Consider the following 18,610-nt stretch of genomic DNA (forward strand, 5'->3'; position numbering starts at 1 on the left):
TTCTCATCCATTCCTACCTTCAGGGTTAGAATTTATTTTGTAGCATTTTTAGTTAATTTATCTCCAAGATGCTATTTTTTAACCTTTGCCTGGTAAATGACAGCATAAAACATGGTATTTTCCATAATAATGTAACGTAGGCATCACAGCAGACAGGAACATATTAACAACAAATTAGATTTTGTCAACCCTTACGTATGGGTGGATGCTCAAGAAAATACAGAGGAAGAAAAACACTAGGTTCATAGCCATCAGACCCATGACAAAACAGTATTCAATTCACTAAGTGAGTTTTATAAAATGTGTACATGTATGAAACTGCAAACATTAAGGTTATGGATTAAGTGCTTAATACATTATGTGCTTTAGTGTGGTCTGGTTGTCATGAAGAGTATTTTGAAGTTGCATAGCTCTCAGTTCAGATCTCGGCCCTGGAACTCACTAATCATATACCCTCGGGAAGATTTCAGAATCTCAGTGATCAATATTTTATCTACCTATAAAATGAGAATATCAATATTTATTGCTCAAGGTTGTAGGATGATTAATACAATTGGGTTGGTATGCGTAAATAAAGCACTTAGTATAATACCTTGCACAATCCACATGTTATTAAGCAAGACTGTTATTCTAATTAACATCATCATTCAGAAACAGTGCTGAATGTGATGCTTTATAAAAGTTTGCAAGTAAATGTTTGCGTGTATATTATACATTTATTTATGGAAAAAGAGAGAATACAAGAGGAGGAAAATGCTCTGGAAGGTAATAGCACATACGTTCAGAAATTTGATGGGGTATCCAACCCAGTCAAGAATTTAATTTCAGAAAGAAAGTAGAATTCTTTGTAAATATTATTACTAAAATATCCAGTTAAGCAAATAATTTATGAAAACACAATATTGGCATTTCCACAGATTTTCTTCATTTCTGAAAGCAGTCCTGATGGGGAAAGTTGTCTCTGGTTTTTTAGTTCTTGGCTTCTGCTGCCTTAAATATTTGTTTTTGCAGGTGGAAGAGCTTCTTGGAAAAGGAATAGAGAAAATCAAACTTCTTTCACTGAAATGTGACCAGAACAATAAGCACTGTTATTAGGTGACCTTCATGGTTCGTAATCTCAGCTGAGGGCTCTTAAGCTGTGTATTGGAACAATGACCTTGGACATATTTCTTCATGTCAGAATGAGCTTCTTGAGGGCTGCTGAAGCAGAAATAAGTTGTCTGCCTTAGTATCTCTGTGAACTAAGGCAAGCCTCTGAAAATTCAGAAATTGAGAGATACTGATTATAACAGAATATATGTCAGGGATTATATTATTCAAGACATCTGGAGAGTCTTTAACAAACGGTGAGAAGGAAATTTTAATCAAGAAGCTCATTATGTATGTTTAATGCATCTCAAAATCAAAAGTACATGGGAAAAAACTACCCAGAGTCTTCATCCTGGGCAAACACATAAAGAATGCTTTAGAAATAAATATTTACTTTGGAAAAAGGCTTGGGTTCAATTCTGACTCGATTACTAATGAACTATGCCACCTTGGGCAAATTACTTAATCTTTCTGGGTCTCAGTTTCCTTGTAATTATACTGATGATAATGATATTTTGCAGGTTCTTATGAGGATCAACTGAAAAAATGTATTCAGAAAACATAGCTGAGAACCTTCTATCTGGCACCAAACAAATGTTAGTTTCACATATCTCTAAATACCTACATCCTCAGCATGAATGGGCACTTACATGAGATGCATCATGTCAAATACTTCTGGCCAGGGCAACAAAGCTCTGTTATTTGGATGATTAAAACATTATCCATTATGCAAAGGCATTGTTCTGCTGGAGCTGACTGTTACTGCCCCTTGAGAGGCAATCTTTAATATTTAGGAATTTTAGAAGCTAGTTGGTAAACAGTTGGTAACTTGAAATGGGCCTGGTGGGAGTACTTATACTATAGAAATTGGGAGAGACTAAAAATGAGGGGTTTTTGGTTTGCTTTTTGTTTTTTGTCAGAGATCTGGTTAACCAGCACACCACTGACTGAAAGAAAGGTTAGAATTTGAGAGAAAGAGGAATTGGTAGAACCAAGTGATCTTTTCTTAATGAAATGTTGAAATCAATATTTCAGAATTTTTTCAAACATATTTTTAATTAACAGAATGATTGATAACATATAGCCTTAGTTTTGGTTCACGGACCTCCTCTACCCAAGTGCTCTGCGGGTCTTCTGTTTCTAACATCACATTGGTTCTTTGTTTTTCACTTTTGTTCTCTTGCACCAACTGCCAGTCTTTGTAATAAAAGGTCTTTCTGTGAAATATACTTCATTCTTTCATTCATTCAACTGAAATTCTGTGTCAGACTTATGCCAGGCCCTAGGGATGTTCAAGGTGCCTATTGTCTAATGCTTAATGTAACTAACATTGAGTGCTTTTTATATAAACAATGAGCATTAATGAACTCAACAACCCTGTGAGGTTATCCCCATTTTACAGAAAGCTAAGCTGAGCCTCAAAGAACATCTGCCTAAAATTCAAAGGCTTGCTGCTAGCAGAGTTAAAGCCAGGCAAAATGACTCCAGAATCCATGTTCTTAACCTCAGTCCTTACACAGCCCCTCTTTGAAATGGAGACAAGTTAAAAACTGGTAACAAATGAATGCAATAAACTGGGAAGTTTTGTTAAGAGTTTTGGGAAATTAAATTTCTATAGCCCTGTTTTATTCTGGTCCTAACTGGGTACTTCACAAATGCATGTAGTGCTAAGCTCTCTGGTGTATGCTTTGCAAAACTGCCAGGTGCTTCTTACCCTAGTGAAATCTCTATTCCCTCCCTCTGAGACTTGGTCAGAAAGGCTTTGCAATGATGTAGTGGGAGGCAAGTTTTATCAAACATTCTATGAGAAGAGAATAACCAGCAATCATTTTCCAACATGGACTCTACATGTAGGGCCTTAGGGTTTTCTTGTTTAGTCATTTTATGACCTATTATAGAACATAATATTGGCTCTTATTCAATATACATCTAATTGTTAAAATATATAATAGTAGCAAGTCTAATGAGAAGTCTAGTTTTGGATATCAGACTATGGCCCAAGCATTCACAATTCAACACACGGTAAACGCGATGCGTTCCCAAGACTAGTGAGTTAGAGGCTATTTCTCAGAAGTAATCTGCTCTCCGCAGTGATTCAGAGCTGGCTCACTGATGAGAAATAATTAACACTTAATGAACTAGGGTCAGATCTTTAAAACATGTCACCCAGAGGTAATACTTTCATGACGAAAGCCTTGGTAACAGGTTCAGATCTCCAGGAAGCAGACTGAGGTGGAAACTAACATGTAGGAAATTTATGAGGGGACCTTGGCATTAACGCCCATGGAATGGAGGGGAAGGAAGCAGGAAGAGGCCAAGGGAGACAGAAGTCAGGCTGCTGTGTCTCAACCCCACGGGGAATTCTGGAGCTAGGATGGCCTTTAGCAGATTGGTTAGATGCTGTTTGCCGGCCTGGGAAGGGACAATACCCCTGAGGGAGGGAGGAGGGCTGCTCTACAACAGCTGGGGTGAAAAGTCTTTGGTTCCCGAATGGGGCTCCCGCTGGAGTATTGCAGCATCCACTGCATAGACTAATGCAAAATTCTGGGGAAAAAAGTTAGAAATTGAAGGTGACTTTTTTCCCATTTTTCAGAGGACAGGATAGTGTGAATATGAGTGACTAACCGACCAACCCCAGTAATTTGGACAGAATTATTCCCAAAGTGAAGCAGGATGACAAACTTAGGTTCTAGCAGTATTTTTACTCATATCTTTCTCCATAATCTGAACACGTTACATTGAGAGACTTCCAGCACACAGTTCCCATTCATAGCATGAATTTTCATACACTTCAGACTGATTTTTTTTTCCTATTTCTGATCCTTCTGTCTGCCAATCTAGCTCCCATTTCAGTCCTTGACTCCATAATCAGACTTGATACTTAGCCTTATTTTCCAAACCACAAAAAAATAAGTTCCCCTTTCACTGTCCAAACAGCAAGCCGAAAAAAATGTAGACATTTCTAAAACTTCTAAGATGTGGATTAAGGCATTACAAACAGAGAAACACATAATTGCAAAAGACCACTCCCTTCAACCAAATTCTTCATGTTTGTAAATTCACCAGAAATGAGGTCACAGAGACTTAAACCAAGCTAGATGTATACTTTTTTGTTTGGAATACAGAAGACATTGCATTAACAATTTTATTGTATCATAATACTCCTATACAACAGAATGAGTTTCTAGAAAGAAGCATAATTGTAGCAAACAATATAATGTTATCAAGCACTTCAATGACTTTTAATATTTGTTAGTGCTGTGGGAAACATTGAATCTCACTATGTAAAAGTTGTCCTTGGAATTTCTGAGTCAGAACAATCATCATGCAGTTGTTCAACAAATATTTGAATACCTGTTATGGGTCAGACACCCTTCCAGGCACTGAGGATGAAGTGAACAAAACAGTTTCTGCTCTAAAGAAGCCATATTCTAGTGATGGAAGGTCACTATAAAAACAAATATTTATGAATAACACTAAAAAGAATAAATAACCAAAGAAGAAAACAAATAGATCAGTTAGGAGACAGGGACACCTGCTTTGAAGAGAATTTCAATAGGGTGATATGACATGAGTTGCTGCTCCAGACTGGGTAATGGTCTGGGAACAGCCTTTTGGGGGTGAGTCCTAAAATGAACAATGAGAAGGGGTCAGCCCGTTAGTGATCAGAGAGAGCTCATTCCAGGCACAGGGAACAGATACAAAAGCCTCAAGGCAGGAATCAATTCAACGTGTTCAATATTCAGAAAGAAAGCTGGCATGGCTGGAGCTTGGTGAACAAGGACCAGAGTGAGAAACAGCCAAGTGAAAGAACAAAACAAGGGTCAGATCACTGAGGGCTTGATAGGTGGAAGGAAAGAAGAACTGGAGTGGGAGGTGAAGGAAGAAAAAGAGTAACTGGGTGGAAGAAGGCAAGCAGAAAAGAGAAGGAAGACAAGGTCGCAAATATTTTGAGCAATGAAATGTCACTGCTATGAGAAAGCATACAATCTTGTGAAGGAGGTAAAGTTTTATTGTAAAGGAATGGAAAACAAGACAATCTGCAGAATTCTGGGGGAGAACTAAGGCAGAGTGGCCGGGGCTACTAGGCTCCCTTGACGGGACACTCAGAAGAGTGAATGACCATAGCAGGGGCTTGGCGAGATGTCTGAGAAGGAGAAAGCAAGCAGTCAGCCAAAGACATTAAGCTTAAATCAAGCTCCTAGAACTCTAAGATTTTAATTAAAATAGATGTGTTCATTTCTGGAAAGTTATAGGACAGAAACCAGATTGAGGCCAAACTTTGATTGCAGTTCCAAAAAGTAGAAAGATACAGGGATGTGTATTCACAAAGAGCCAGGAACACATATAAATACTACAGAGGTTCAGTAGAAAAAGGAACCATTTCAAGTCAGGGGACAAAGGAGTGACTTTCAGAGGTGGGTGTGGTCTTGCCCAGACCTCGCCAGGCTGCACTGGAGAAGGCAAGCTTCCCTTGCCACCCCTGTGGCCCGCACTGCAGGGAGTCACGGGAGTCACAGGCGGGCGCCGTCCTGCAGCCCAAGCCCAGCTGTGTGCTGGGTCCTCAATTACTCTGAAACTCATGTGACTTCTTTCTGAGCAAAAACTTTTCTGAAAAGTGATTTCCATTTTCATTAAAAATATCCGTATTGTCACCTTGTTTTCACTTCCATTGATTGTCATGCACTGTTCCTTGCTTGTGTCGAACAAAAGTACCCGAGCTTGTGGATCTTTTAATTACTTGTGATTCACGTACTCTGTGGCAGTAAGGTACCCATTTGTACACTTACCCTCATCAAATATGCAAAGATATATATTTGGGGAGGGGGAATCAGGTGTATTTACTTAATTAATGGAAACTTATTTATTTCCCGTTGGGGAAAGGAAGAAGTATATATTACTTTATTTTTCTCACTACCTCTATTCCTGAACAAACTACTCCTGGAAATTATACTCTATAGTCATAATTCACATGCACATACCTACAAATCTTAAATATTATAAAATTAGACTCATTTAATCGAGCCAGAGCCACAGTGGACACGTGATAATTAATATCCAGTAATATACACTGTTAAACAGAAGGGGGCACTTTAGCAAGTCTCATAGAAGTTAAAAGTAAACACTCTGTAGCAGAAGAGGTTTGATTAAGAGCTTGCTTATTCTCTGCATTTACTACACAGGCTACTCATGAAGTAATTGTTGGAGTCACAAAACCTATTACCTTCACTGAGATGAGATGCATTGTTCAACCTCAACAATATATTAAAATATTCACTGTCATCATTTATTATTTTTATCTGTTAATTATCCTTGGAATTGTGCTAGTCTCTCTTCTCTGGTTAGGCAGCTTGGTGCTTTAGACAGGCTACTTGATTAAGAACCAATAATAATAATAAAATAAATTTGGTTGGGGGAGGTTATAGCTCAGTGGTAAAGTGCCTGCTTAGCATGCACAAGGTCCTGGGTTCAATCCCTAGTACCTCCATTAAAAAATAAAAAAAACTACATAAATGAGTAAATAAATAAATAAACCCAATTACCCCTCCAAAAAAGAAAAAAAAATTTTTAAACTAAAAAATAAAATTAAAAAAATAATCAAAATACCTGCATACTAGCCACAATTCTGGCGATCTTTTGACAGTGGGGAAAAAAAGTCATTTCTATGAAGTCAGAAACCATGTCTGTTTTACTAACACTAATTTCTCAGTGTCCACCAAGGACATGGACTATAGATGGTGCACAGTAAGTATCTGTTGTATGAATAAATGAATGGATGAGGTCACTAACCTTCTGTGAACTCAGGTTTCTCACTGAAACGTGGCAGTGATATATGCATCCTGCCTACCTTGATACGTAATTAGAAGTTCCTGGAAAAGTATAATTCACAAGCAAGCAATTTATTTTTATTATAAACAGTGTGAAAATTCAAAGTCGGCTCTCTTGGTGTACAGAATCTACTTCACAATGGTTCTCTGTGAGCCTCTTAATCAATTTTCAGGTTAGCTGAACAAAAAGCAAGCAGAGGTAACATTTTGCAAGGACTAAGTTATAAGCCATTCTTGTTGCTGCTTCATCATTTATATTACTGGAACAGAGCAAAGACATGGATAATTTCAAGGGTACATAATCCAACAGTTATATGTACTTGGCATTGATATCTGTTTTGTGCTTTTATTTGAATAAAGGGGTGTCTGGTGTCCCGGTAATTGAACTAAAACAAAATAACGAAGCCAATGACAATATCTGGTTCAGAATTTCCTCATCTTTAAGATTCCTCTGCTTAATGTCCCAGCACCTTAATCCATGCAGGCTGACATTGCTCAGTCACCGTTTTTTCTCCCCTGAATGAAGGAATCCATTTATTTAACAAATGTCAGTGGAATATCTACTGGGTGACTGACATGGGATAGAAAAATAAGTTCAACACAGTTGAGACACAGACAATATTCACACTATGATGTGAAAAGACTTAAACTAGAGCCCCTTGCTACGTTCCTTTCTACTCAGAGATACCTTGGCCTCCAGTGACACAGGGAATTGGATGCTATCAGATAGAAAAGGGTAGCCTACCTTTTTTTTCCACTTCAGTTCCAATTGCTCTTCTTAAGAATATTCAAGAAATGGAAAATAAAAGCAAAAAGGAAACAAGGATGGAAATCTCCTTCGAACTGCCTTCAGATTTGAGGAATGCAGCTAGGTGAAACGGTTCATTTTCAGAGTAATTTCCACATCGACTCTATTTGAGCTCTGTAGTACAGATCTTAACATTTTCAGTGGTTGGCCGTGACAACTTTCTGGCTCACTCAGGGGGTTAGTTGTCTAAGACCCTGGACAATGCAATAAGAAATCTCAGAAGACTGAGAGCTTATGATGTACTAAACCTAATTTGACAATATTTAGACTAAAACAAGGTCAATCCTTGTATATACAGCATTGGGCAATTCTGAGCCATCTACCTAGTTCACCCACTCAACTAACCTACTGGATTTTCCAGGCAATAACTGGTTAGATTAACCACCTAGCTCTAGTAAAATCTGCATCAACATCTGGGGTGATCTACTTTACGAATCTAGACAGACAACTCTTCTAAATCTTGGGAAGGTACCTTTCTAACAGATATATTGTCCTCGTGGTAGCTTCTCTGCTGTAGTAAAGAGAAGGGTCTTGTTATCTTAACTACTTTTTTGTTTCTGTGGTTTTTTTGACCAGATAACAAATGGTATAATCACTTCAGTATTAATGAGCCATGCAAGTTCTAAGTGTCTCATTCTACTAAAAAAGACAAATTCATCAAAAGGTAGTAACTTTGGTTTCCTGCATGATAAAGCCACCATTAGTTATTCAAGATTAATTAGCCAAAGGACTCTTGCACAGTGGGAATTCACTGCTAATACCTTGTCACAACAGTTGTGATTAGATATTTATTAGAGTGGGGTCAATATTAATAACAAAGGAAAACAAGACAAACACAAAACTGACTTGATGAAGAAAATTTAAATAACAAGGACGTCCAGATAGTAATACTGAGTTGTATTTTGAATGCTAAAATCATATTTTAGCAAGAGAATTTTTTAAAACACGAAACATTCCCCTCCATCATCTTTAAAATCTGGACCATCATGCTTCATATTTGTTAAATTATTTTTTTCAAGCCACATAATCACGTGGAGACATACATGTCAAAGACATATAGAAATTTAACAACTTTTTAGAATTTTATTCTACAGGTAGAAGGTGATATACTGGTGTTTTTAGGGTTGAATCTAAATGAAATTAGTTCATATTTACTCAGTCCAGCATGGAAGAACTAAAGAATCTTTACTGCCCCTAATTAGGTTTTGAATTTTTATCTTTTAGACATGCCTTATGTCTAATAATTTTGTATTTTGCTCTTGAAGTAAAAATAATCACCCATTAATATTTGAATAAAGTCTTTTAAAGTTACTCTATTAGGGTATCAATTTTAAGGATGGTAAAAGAAGGAGTAGAGCAAAATTATTCTAGAGGAATTAGTCATAACCAAAGCAGAAGCCAGGAGTGACCACAGGGAAACGTTCCTCAGAGGGTAATTTAACGACATTACTGAAATTGTGGGAATCCATATACCACCTAGATGATTAGGAAAGGGGTTGTTAGCTAAGCCATTGTCTGAAACCCACTGAATCACTGGTCCCTTTGAAAAATGATTGGTCCTCCTTTTCTAAAGATGGGGTTTTAAAATTTAAGACAAGCTCCAAACAGCAGAGCTGAAAGACAAAAAGGACACAGACCTCGAATGAGTCTAGATTTCTCTTCAAAGGTAAAGGAGGGAGGTAAGATATCAAATCTTTGCTTTCATAATTTTAAGAACACAAGTCAGTCAACTCCGCAGAATAAACTACCCAAGATCACCCTCAATGCTTGTGTATGTCACTGATTTGAACTAGGCCAGGCATTTTCACATCTGGAGGACAAGAGATGACATATTCCTATGAGTTGCACTATAAATCAGTATTACAGTTTAATTCTATAACCTCTTTCCCTGAATTAGAAAAATATTGATTCAGTTGCTTAGTTTTAATATGTTTTAATGTTATTAGACTTTTAACTAGAAACTGTGTGGTACTGAACTGCTATTGTCAGATCTTTATTGTAGTTTTTTTACTACTACATTAAATAGACATTAAAATTGCTTTTATAATAAGGATCTAGTTCATTGATCCCCGTCATGGGCTTCCCATGGGCCAAAGGACCCACTCTCTTCAGTGTAGAACAAACAGCACAGGGGATGAGACCATCTTGTTCACACGTTCCTGTAACTACATCAAGTGCCGCCAAGTGAGTCACGTGGGCAAGCTGAAAGGACAAGCAAACAACTTTGGTTTTTATAAACAGCTGCTCTGAGAAAAAGAATGAGTGATATTTATTTATATTTATAAACGTGACTTTTTTATTTTAAAATCCTAGTATGTAAGTAAATACTGTAGAGTTCACTCAACTACTCTTCTGATTGAACAATACCAACTAATTATTGTTATCATGATTTTTACATAGACAATCTTTTTAAAGCTAAATTTCACAACTTATTTTTTAGATATTTCATCTGAAAATGAAAACTATAATTCTTCTTGGGATACTGGGAGCCACAATGTCAGCCCCGGTAAGTGATTTCATGGTAAAACAGAAGTCATTGTGTAAAACCCATGGCAAATCACTCTTTTACCATTTCTGGGTTTTGTTTGTTTCTTTGGTTTTTTAGCTTATCCCACAGCGTCTTATGTCTGCAAGCAACAGCAATGAGGTTAGTATAAATACTTAAAACAATGACCCCTGGTTTTTTGTTTGTTTCTTTTATGAAAGCCCAGTGGGGATGAGATAAAAGCCTTCCACTGATTTATATTTCAGTTCTGCCCAACAGCCCTTGTATCTAAATGCATTTCCAATCATCACATTTGTTTTGTACACCAGGTTATTTCTAGAATATTATTTTGCCTCCCTTGTTGGATTGCAAGTTTCTTAAAGGCAGAGACAGAGTCTTGCATATCTTTTAGTTCTAATAGCATCAATATGGGGTATATAGGAGTTCAAAAGATCATCAAATGACTAACTAAACCACTGGCATGAGCTAAAGTTGTGCAATCTCACACACAGCAGGGGAGAGATAGTTAAAGCCTAACCTCTAATCACAGTATAAGCTTAGTGAGAAAACATCTCACCTCCAACAGGAAACTATGACCAGCCGGCTCTGACTTGTGTGATATTTGTAGCAAACGTTGTTCTTAATCATTTCAGCATGTGTAGTAATCTTGTTTTCATATTATTCTTCCTTTTCTAGTTACTGCTGAATCTTAATAATGCTCAGCTTCAGCCACTACAGCTTCAGGTACCCCAACCTCAATAATTATTTCAAGAACATTTTTCTCCTGCTCATTTCTTATGGTACTTGGTATGAGAGCAGAGTGTTTTCTGATTCCATTTCTGAAATCTCAATTTTTAAAGCTATGAGTTTGTTCTATATATTTGAATTACCATCTGTTTAAAGACTAAAGTAAAAACTATCATCTGATTAACATTTATTTATTGAGAACTTTGTATATGCCAGGCACAGACTCTCACAACTATGAGATAGTTAAATTTACCAGTTTACACAAAGTCATACTCAGCTAACTGGTTTAAAAAAAAAAAAAAAAAGATTTGACACCAGTCTGGCAACTACAAAAACTGCACCTTTTATCCACCTGATTCTGCTCCATATTCCTTATCATGACCACTGGGAATTTAGCATTGTTCATGCTATTTTGCTGGCTCATAATGTGTCAAGATGCTGTCCTTTTTTATAATGTAGCAATGGAAATATAGATATTATTTAGGTTTTGTCTCTTTCTTGCTCAAGACTGATTTTAAATTCTTTTTGAAATGAAAGAGAAGTGCTTCCTTTCTTTCTTTTGTGTCCTCTCAGAGCCCGTTTAATTCCTGGATCCCTCCTTTCCCTGAGACACTACAACAGCAGCAGCAGGCTCCAATTCCAGGACTCTCCCAATTCTCATTATCAACTCTAGACCGGTTTGCTGGACTGTTCCCGAATCAGATACCCTTCCCAGGACAGGTCATTTTTACTCCAGGAACCCAGGCAGGACAGCTGGACCCCTCACAGCCTCAGACACCACCGCAGACCCAACAGGGCCCTAATGAGGTAAGTTGGGCCTCTTCCATCTCGTTACCCCAAGGAGAGAGAATGCACGTTGAATGTGAAAAATAAATATGAATCAGCTTTGCAATAAGACAGGAGTTACTGAGCAAGAATTCTTTCTCATAGTATGTTTCTACCATCACTGGAAGTACTTCCTCATCTTTCTGATTTCTGACATGAAAAAATGCCATGTAAATCAGCTCTTCTAGGTCACAGCCATGAATCAAAAGTGTTACAGCATGCTTTGGAAAAGAAAATTAGGAAACTTGCATCTTTAAAAAAAAAGAAGGGAATTAGCATTAATGATGGTACATGTAATAGATGACCTTTTGTCATCATCAAAGTCTGCAGATTATATATTTATATGGCTAGGTCTGAAGAAAACAGCTGTGGAATTTTAGATTAAAAAGTCAAGTATAACTTTTTACCATTCCTTTTTTGGCAGGTTATGCCCTCTTTGTTCACCTTCAGAATGCCTCAAGAGCCAGCACAGGTAAATGAAAGGAATACCATAGCCCCTGTAGAGAGATGGTTGCCTACTCTCTCCAGGGAATGCTTTCTTTTACATTTGTAGCCTTGACCCCTATAGCAGGGCTATAAAACCCACACAATGCTATCACTGTCTGGATACTACCATTGCTGGGCTGGCATCAGTTTGTTAATCTTAGGCTCACTTAACAGCTCCCAAAGGGAGGCCAGCTGAGAATCTCCAGGACCCCTGAGTTTCCAGGACATTACTGGGTTGGGAATTAAGGAGCTCACTAAGCCTGAGGTTCTGTCCTCTCTGCACCTAAAGCTCTGGCATTTTGGCATTTTGGCATTTGGGAAAAACTCTAGAAAAATGCTATGAGCTAACTTTGCCCAACTCTAAACTTTGTTTCAGGGAAAGATGCATTAAACTGATAAAATATAATATGATGTAGAGAGAGTTATGAAATTCTGCTCAAAACATTCCCAGGTTTTTATATATTTTCAGTTTAACTCCAAATGGTGGTGATTTCCATTTAATAAGAGAATCTTTTTAAATGAATTATTAAAGTAATATGGAAAAGCCTCTCAAGATCAGGCTAAACAATTTTATAATATCCTGGATTCAAAGAAATAGGAATATAGATAAATTATATCATTCACCAGCGAATATTGACCATTTCATAAAAAGTTACACCACTTGGCTCTGGTATGATCACAATTATGTAATTTTGTCCATCCCTATTACAAAACAAAAGTTACCACTAGACATTATCTCATTCTATGCCACAGCATTTACAGAGTTAGATACCCGACAAGTGGAATGACTTCATTTTAAGGATGAAGAAGCCAGTGTTAATGAGATTAAGCTCCCAATCCTGATGCAAATAAACAGCTGAGTTGGAATGTAATTCTTCACCCTTCCTTTAACCACTAAACCAGTGGCTCCCCACCCTAGCTTTGCATTAGAATCTCTGGTGACGATCTCGAAAATTACAAATATCTGGACCCTGCCCACACCTAATGAATCAAACCCCCATGAGCAGACCGCAAATATGATTATCTGTTAAAATGTTCAATCAGTGATTTTGAGTCTTAGCCAGGATTAAGAACTGCTGTGTGAAATACACCTCTTCTTAAATCATAGTTATTGTTTTTTAACTCATACCCAACATAGTCTCTTATTAAATCATACGAGGAAACAAAACCCCATGCATGTACAACGATACCGTTTTTTTTAAACACATATGCATATACAGACACACACACATAAGTGGATGCCAATATGTGATAATGTGAGTGGTGAAACTGTGGGTGATCTTATTTGTTCCTTGTCTATTTCTGGTTTTTCCAAATATTCTATGATGCATATGGATTGCTTTAATCAAATGGCAGTTATTGAAGGCAATATGTTCTTGACCATTTATTATGGTAGCAATTCTAATACCATGTCCTGCAGAATGAAGATTCTAAAAAAAATGTAGGGACAATGTTGCATAGGCTAGCTTCTTCTTAGATATTTACAAAGAACATACGTATATGAATTTTATATACAAAGTCCAAGGTGCTCTTTTAAAAAGCCCGTTATTTAGTTGAATCTACTACTTCCTAATGTGTTTGACCAAGTAACCTTGAAACAAAGCCCAGTGTTATGTGCAATACAAATTTTTTTTAAAGTTTGGGAAGGACTCTTTATGTGTTCTTTTGTTCATAGAATTACTAAATATAAATCAGTTTTAAAATATTAACATTAGAAGACTTAAAAAAAAAAAGGCCTGCGTTGATCTAAAGGAAGCTCCTCTGTACTCTTCTGTTTACAAACAGATGTTTCAATACTACCCAGTTTACGTGCTCCTGCCCTGGGAACAACCTCAACAAACAGCCGCCTGGTCCCCTCCACAAACAGGACAGCAGCTATTCGAGGAGCAGGTATTTCAAGTGTTTGATTTTAATATGACTAGTTCCACCTGAGAATAAAGAATATACGGTACATTTTCAGAGAAGGGAACATCTGATTATGCTTAGTGCAAAAACTCAACAGCTTGGACTGGTCATAAGAGGATATTGTGCTTCCCCTTAAAGTGACACTAATTTGGAAATACACTCCAAGGCTGAATTTTGAAAGAACAAAGTCACTGAACAGATGTCAATAAAATCAGAGGCCAAAAGCTGACTCATATTAGAAAATGAAGTTTTATAACTTTTAAAAATCTACCAGCATCCCTTTTGTCATATATCCACGTAGCCATTATTTTTTAAAAAATAGCTGCCAAGATTAAAGGGCACTTATGATCACTAGGTATTGAAATACAGTTAGATAACATTATATTGAGTTTCGTGGACATGCAAGAAATTGGTAGAATTCTAATAGAAATTCAGGTGGCTCATACATAGCTAGATTTCTTTTTAAAAAATTTATCATTGCTTAAAACTTGCCAAATCAACTAGAGAAAACTGAAAACTAAGCTTTAAATGGCTGGTAGAAGTACTTCCAATGAAGTCATGTAAATTTAAAGAGAAAGGGAGAGGTTTAATCTAGAAATCATATGGCGTTAAAAGGATACAACCTACAACTTTAAAAAAAAACTTTAAGTATAATATAAATACATAGATAAAATTCTAAGTAATCAGTTATCACAAAATTATGACAGAATCATAAGAACAAATCTAATGTATTTTTCAAAATTCTGACAGATGCCATTCTATACTGAATTCGGATATATTCCACAACAAGCAGAACCTGTAAGTAAATGCATACTTCCCCTTAAAAGTAAAAATTAATTTTTGAGATGACTTGCTTCCTAAACTGTTAAATCTGTCAGTGCTCTTCAGTCAAAACCCACCGGTAACACACCTCTCATTGGACAGAGCTGGATTTACCCACTCACTGTAACAGGGGAGAACACACACCATGGGGAGCCATGGGGTCTTCACAGGAAGGTACTGAAATGACTTCTCAGAGGGTCTGGGCTTGTGTCAGGTGATAGTGGGGAGAATTCAAGGAGTCATGGCTCACTTTGGATTAGGTGTTCTCAGGAAGTGGGGGTAGTTCTATGATTTGGGTAATCTACCTATTTGTACCTAGAAGATCAGAACAATGGAGCGAGGCAACGGCCGTGACTGGTAAAGAAGCAGTTCTCCAGATTAGCCAGGACCCGAGGATGCCTGGTATTTTTGTGCCCGGCACAGGGACCTGGCTTTAGACAAAGTTACACAGTGGTGTTGTTTTGGTCGCACTTTGTCATGCTCAGAGGTGACCTGGTCTGATGTTCGTGTTGGGTGGGATTTTTTAACATACAACAGGAGAGCACCAGGGCCTGGCAGTGAATGTCAGACCAGCTCCTGACGACGCAGAAGCAAAGCTGCTGGGTCAGACCAGTTTCTTACTGTGAGGAGCTGCTTTTCTCTTTCTCAAATCTAAGTTATTGTTTTCATTTTGAAGAAACTAATTGAAGAAGTTGGGAAGTGTTAACTGCATTGGGTGCAAAACAACATATTTTATAGATTCATAATTTAGACTTTTTTAAATTTCCCAATTTTTCAGGTTAGACCAGGAGGACAGCAGCAACCAGTCTTTGATCCCTTCCTAGGCACAGCTCCTGAACCTGCTGTGATGGTACGTTTCCTTACCACAACCTGCTAGCTACTCGAAGTCAGCAACTGACAGACTACGGGCTCTTGCCCTCTTGTTCATTTCGATGAAAATATTATTATTCCATCAACAATTATTACTCCTTCCCTTGTAATCTCTTGCCACTCAAGATTCAATTTGCTCAGTCCATCAAATATTTATTGAGGGGCTACTACATGCCAGATGCTTTCCATAGGTACACTCATTTAAAATCTGGTATTAAGAGACATCCATGTTTACTGGTATATATTCATAGTCTTTCTAAAAGATAGATTATAATCTAGAAAATTAATAAACGTATTTATTTCTTAAGTAAAGTCTTGGCTTTGCATCTCACTCCTTTTGCTTTATACTCTTCCCAATTTTGACCTTGTGCATGGAGCCTGTAACCACTTTATTTTCTTTCTCACCCCCTATAGCCAGCAGGAAGAGTGTTACCGAATTTACAAAAAGAAATGATAAACTTTAAGCACACCAATGCAGGAATTGTCATTCCTTCAACTTCACAAAAACCCAGCACAAGTGTTTTTACTTCTGCTATAGACCCAACTATTACTCCAGAGCTCATGAAAAAGAAGGTAATCAAAGATTCATTTTACATAAGAAACTGGTGTCTAATAGAAAATATAAAGTTAGTGCTTAATTTACAGGACTTAGTCACAGAAATAATGATAGCATAAATGATATAGTAGAATTTATCCTTTGAATAGGAAGGCTAATAATTGCTTACTAATAATCCACTAGTCAGAATATAATTTAATTTTGATTTAATAAAAACTTCCTATGAACATCCTTTTCCTCACTAGGCCAAGACTGATAACCTAAAGGAACCGTAAGATGTACTAATCATTCAAAGTTTGAGGTAGGTATTTGCCAAGAGGCATTCATTAAGTATCATGACATATCCTAAATTACAAAAAAAAAAAAAAAAGTCAAGGGAACTAATGAAAAGATCTACAACAAAACGAAAAAAAAAAAAATCCAAGTCAGTGCTTATATATTCCTATAAAGCTAATAATAATCATGATATTTTAGCAATTTTCTAAAAATCAGAAATTTTTGAGGATCTTATCTGCCTATGCCATAAACCTGGCATAAACTTTGAAAACACAAATAGTACATATTCTAATCCATGTAAAAGACATTCTACAGGCATCAAATACAAAGTCAGTTCTCCCAAATCACCACTTCACTTTGCAAGCTAAAAGTTGTAACAGTGCCAAAACATTTGTATCAGATTAGCATGAAATAAAGTCTCAAAATGATAAAAAAAAAAAATTGCACTATCACATGGAAATTTAAAATTCTGTATTTTATATCAAATATAACTTTAATTGACTCCCTTTCCTCATGGGCTTAGTTGGCTGTGAGGCTAGTGGGTGTTTGATAAAAAAAAAGCAGGATGGGATGACAACAAGAAGCAAAAAATACACATGAAAAAGCAAACAATTTGGCCTGAAAGGGAAAAGTAAACGGCAAAGGTTTTTGAAATCCCCTCCCTGCGACCTGTGAGTATCTTCTGATTCCTCCTTCTATGAAAATGAATACTCGGCTTTCTTCAGATTAAAAAAAAGTCTACAAAAATGCAACCAGAAATGAATTGCATGAACACCTGTTTAGAAAAGTCTGTCTACAATGCACCATTTTGTCCAGTGCAAACCAATTCAAACTACCTAATCAGAAGTACTAAAGAGATTTTATATGTAAAGTGTGGCCTTCACTCTGTGTGGCATCAATGCCAGAAGGAGTTTTCTATATCTTTTTAAGCAACTTAGAAATATCCGGGAAATTTTACAGAAAACAGTCTAATGGTATTAAAATGCTCTTCTATTTTGTTTTTCAGAGAACAAGATGTGGCAGTGCCTTGGATATCATTTGAGGCTATTTGCTTCCCCGATGCTAATATCAGTTCTTTGAAAAATAGAAAATAGTTTGTCTCTTCTCCTGAATGCCTTTCTACTTACACTCTTTCAATAAGTCATAGGAAAATAATACAATTATTTAGTAAGCCTTATCTTTACAAAATTATATTTCTTTTTAAATATACTTTCATTGCATAATCTGGAAAGTAACAACAATGAGAATAAAGCTAATATCACTGAATGAATTGTATAACTGCAATTAATAAAGGAAGGTGCTGGAAAATGGTGGCCTCAATAAGAATAAAGATATCCTATGGTTGGATTTATAAGTGTGGTGACTGAGACTGATGAACTCAAGTACATACTTAGCTTTGACATACAACTTCATTATTTCCCCCAGGCCCATTCAGCAGATTCCTTCTGATGCACTCTCCATTAGAATCAGAATTATTTGGTGGCAGATATCATTAAGCGCATGCTGTCAATATGACCCAGCTACATGGAGAGATGGCTGTCATCACCCAAAAGGATAGGTCCTCCGGAAGATGTACACTGGTTTGGGGAGGCAACATCCTGTACAAAATAGGACATGGATTTTGGATTTCATCAGATGTGGCTTTCAATCTGGCTTGGAAACTTCAGCAAGTCCCTTACACTGAGTCTCAATCTTCCCAGATGTAAAACAGACATAGCAATATCTATCTTTTCAAAGTCTCTGAAAGGGCTACATGAAATAATACACGTAAGATACTTGGCTCATACAAAGTACAGTTGACTCTTGAACAACACGGATTTGAACAGCAGGGGTCTAGCTATACGTGGATTTTTATTTTCAATAAATACCTACAACCATACTACACGATCTGTGGCTGGTTGAATCCTCAGATG

General features: G+C 36.9%; 1 protein-coding gene and 1 long non-coding RNA gene across 3 annotated transcripts in view; one reads left to right on the forward strand and one right to left on the reverse strand.

The window, feature by feature from the left end:
* Positions 1-18,610, reverse strand: part of LOC135321161 (uncharacterized) — a 344,866-nt gene that overhangs the window by 65,345 nt on the left and 260,911 nt on the right. The gene's annotated exons all lie outside the window — the stretch shown is intronic.
* Positions 10,170-18,022, forward strand: ODAM (odontogenic, ameloblast associated). Of its 2 annotated transcripts, XM_031470146.2 has the most exons (12): positions 10,170-10,231; positions 10,331-10,372; positions 10,907-10,954; positions 11,531-11,764; positions 12,207-12,254; positions 14,054-14,158; positions 14,924-14,971; positions 15,098-15,169; positions 15,774-15,845; positions 16,280-16,438; positions 16,667-16,722; positions 17,704-18,022. In XM_031470146.2, the coding sequence occupies exons 1-11, from the start codon at positions 10,181-10,183 to the stop codon at positions 16,694-16,696; spliced, it is 909 nt and encodes a 302-aa protein (XP_031326006.1). In that variant the 5' UTR covers positions 10,170-10,180; the 3' UTR covers positions 16,697-16,722; positions 17,704-18,022. The 2 variants fall into 2 exon arrangements, with proteins under 2 accessions (XP_031326006.1, XP_010980663.2); XM_010982361.3 differs by lacking the exon at positions 15,098-15,169.

This window comes from Camelus dromedarius, chromosome 1 (assembly GCF_036321535.1).
Source record: "Camelus dromedarius isolate mCamDro1 chromosome 1, mCamDro1.pat, whole genome shotgun sequence".
Lineage (NCBI taxonomy): Eukaryota > Metazoa > Chordata > Mammalia > Artiodactyla > Camelidae > Camelus > Camelus dromedarius.

Bases quoted from the DNA above. Each gene is read 5' to 3' on its own strand.
- ODAM (XM_031470146.2), top strand. From the start codon at position 10,181: ATGAAAACTATAATTCTTCTTGGGATACTGGGAGCCACAATGTCAGCC. The intron at 10,373-10,906 runs GTTAGTATAAAT...TTCCTTTTCTAG, and splicing joins CTGCAAGCAACAGCAATGAG to TTACTGCTGAATCTTAATAA. The intron at 12,255-14,053 runs GTAAATGAAAGG...GTTTACAAACAG, and splicing joins TGCCTCAAGAGCCAGCACAG to ATGTTTCAATACTACCCAGT.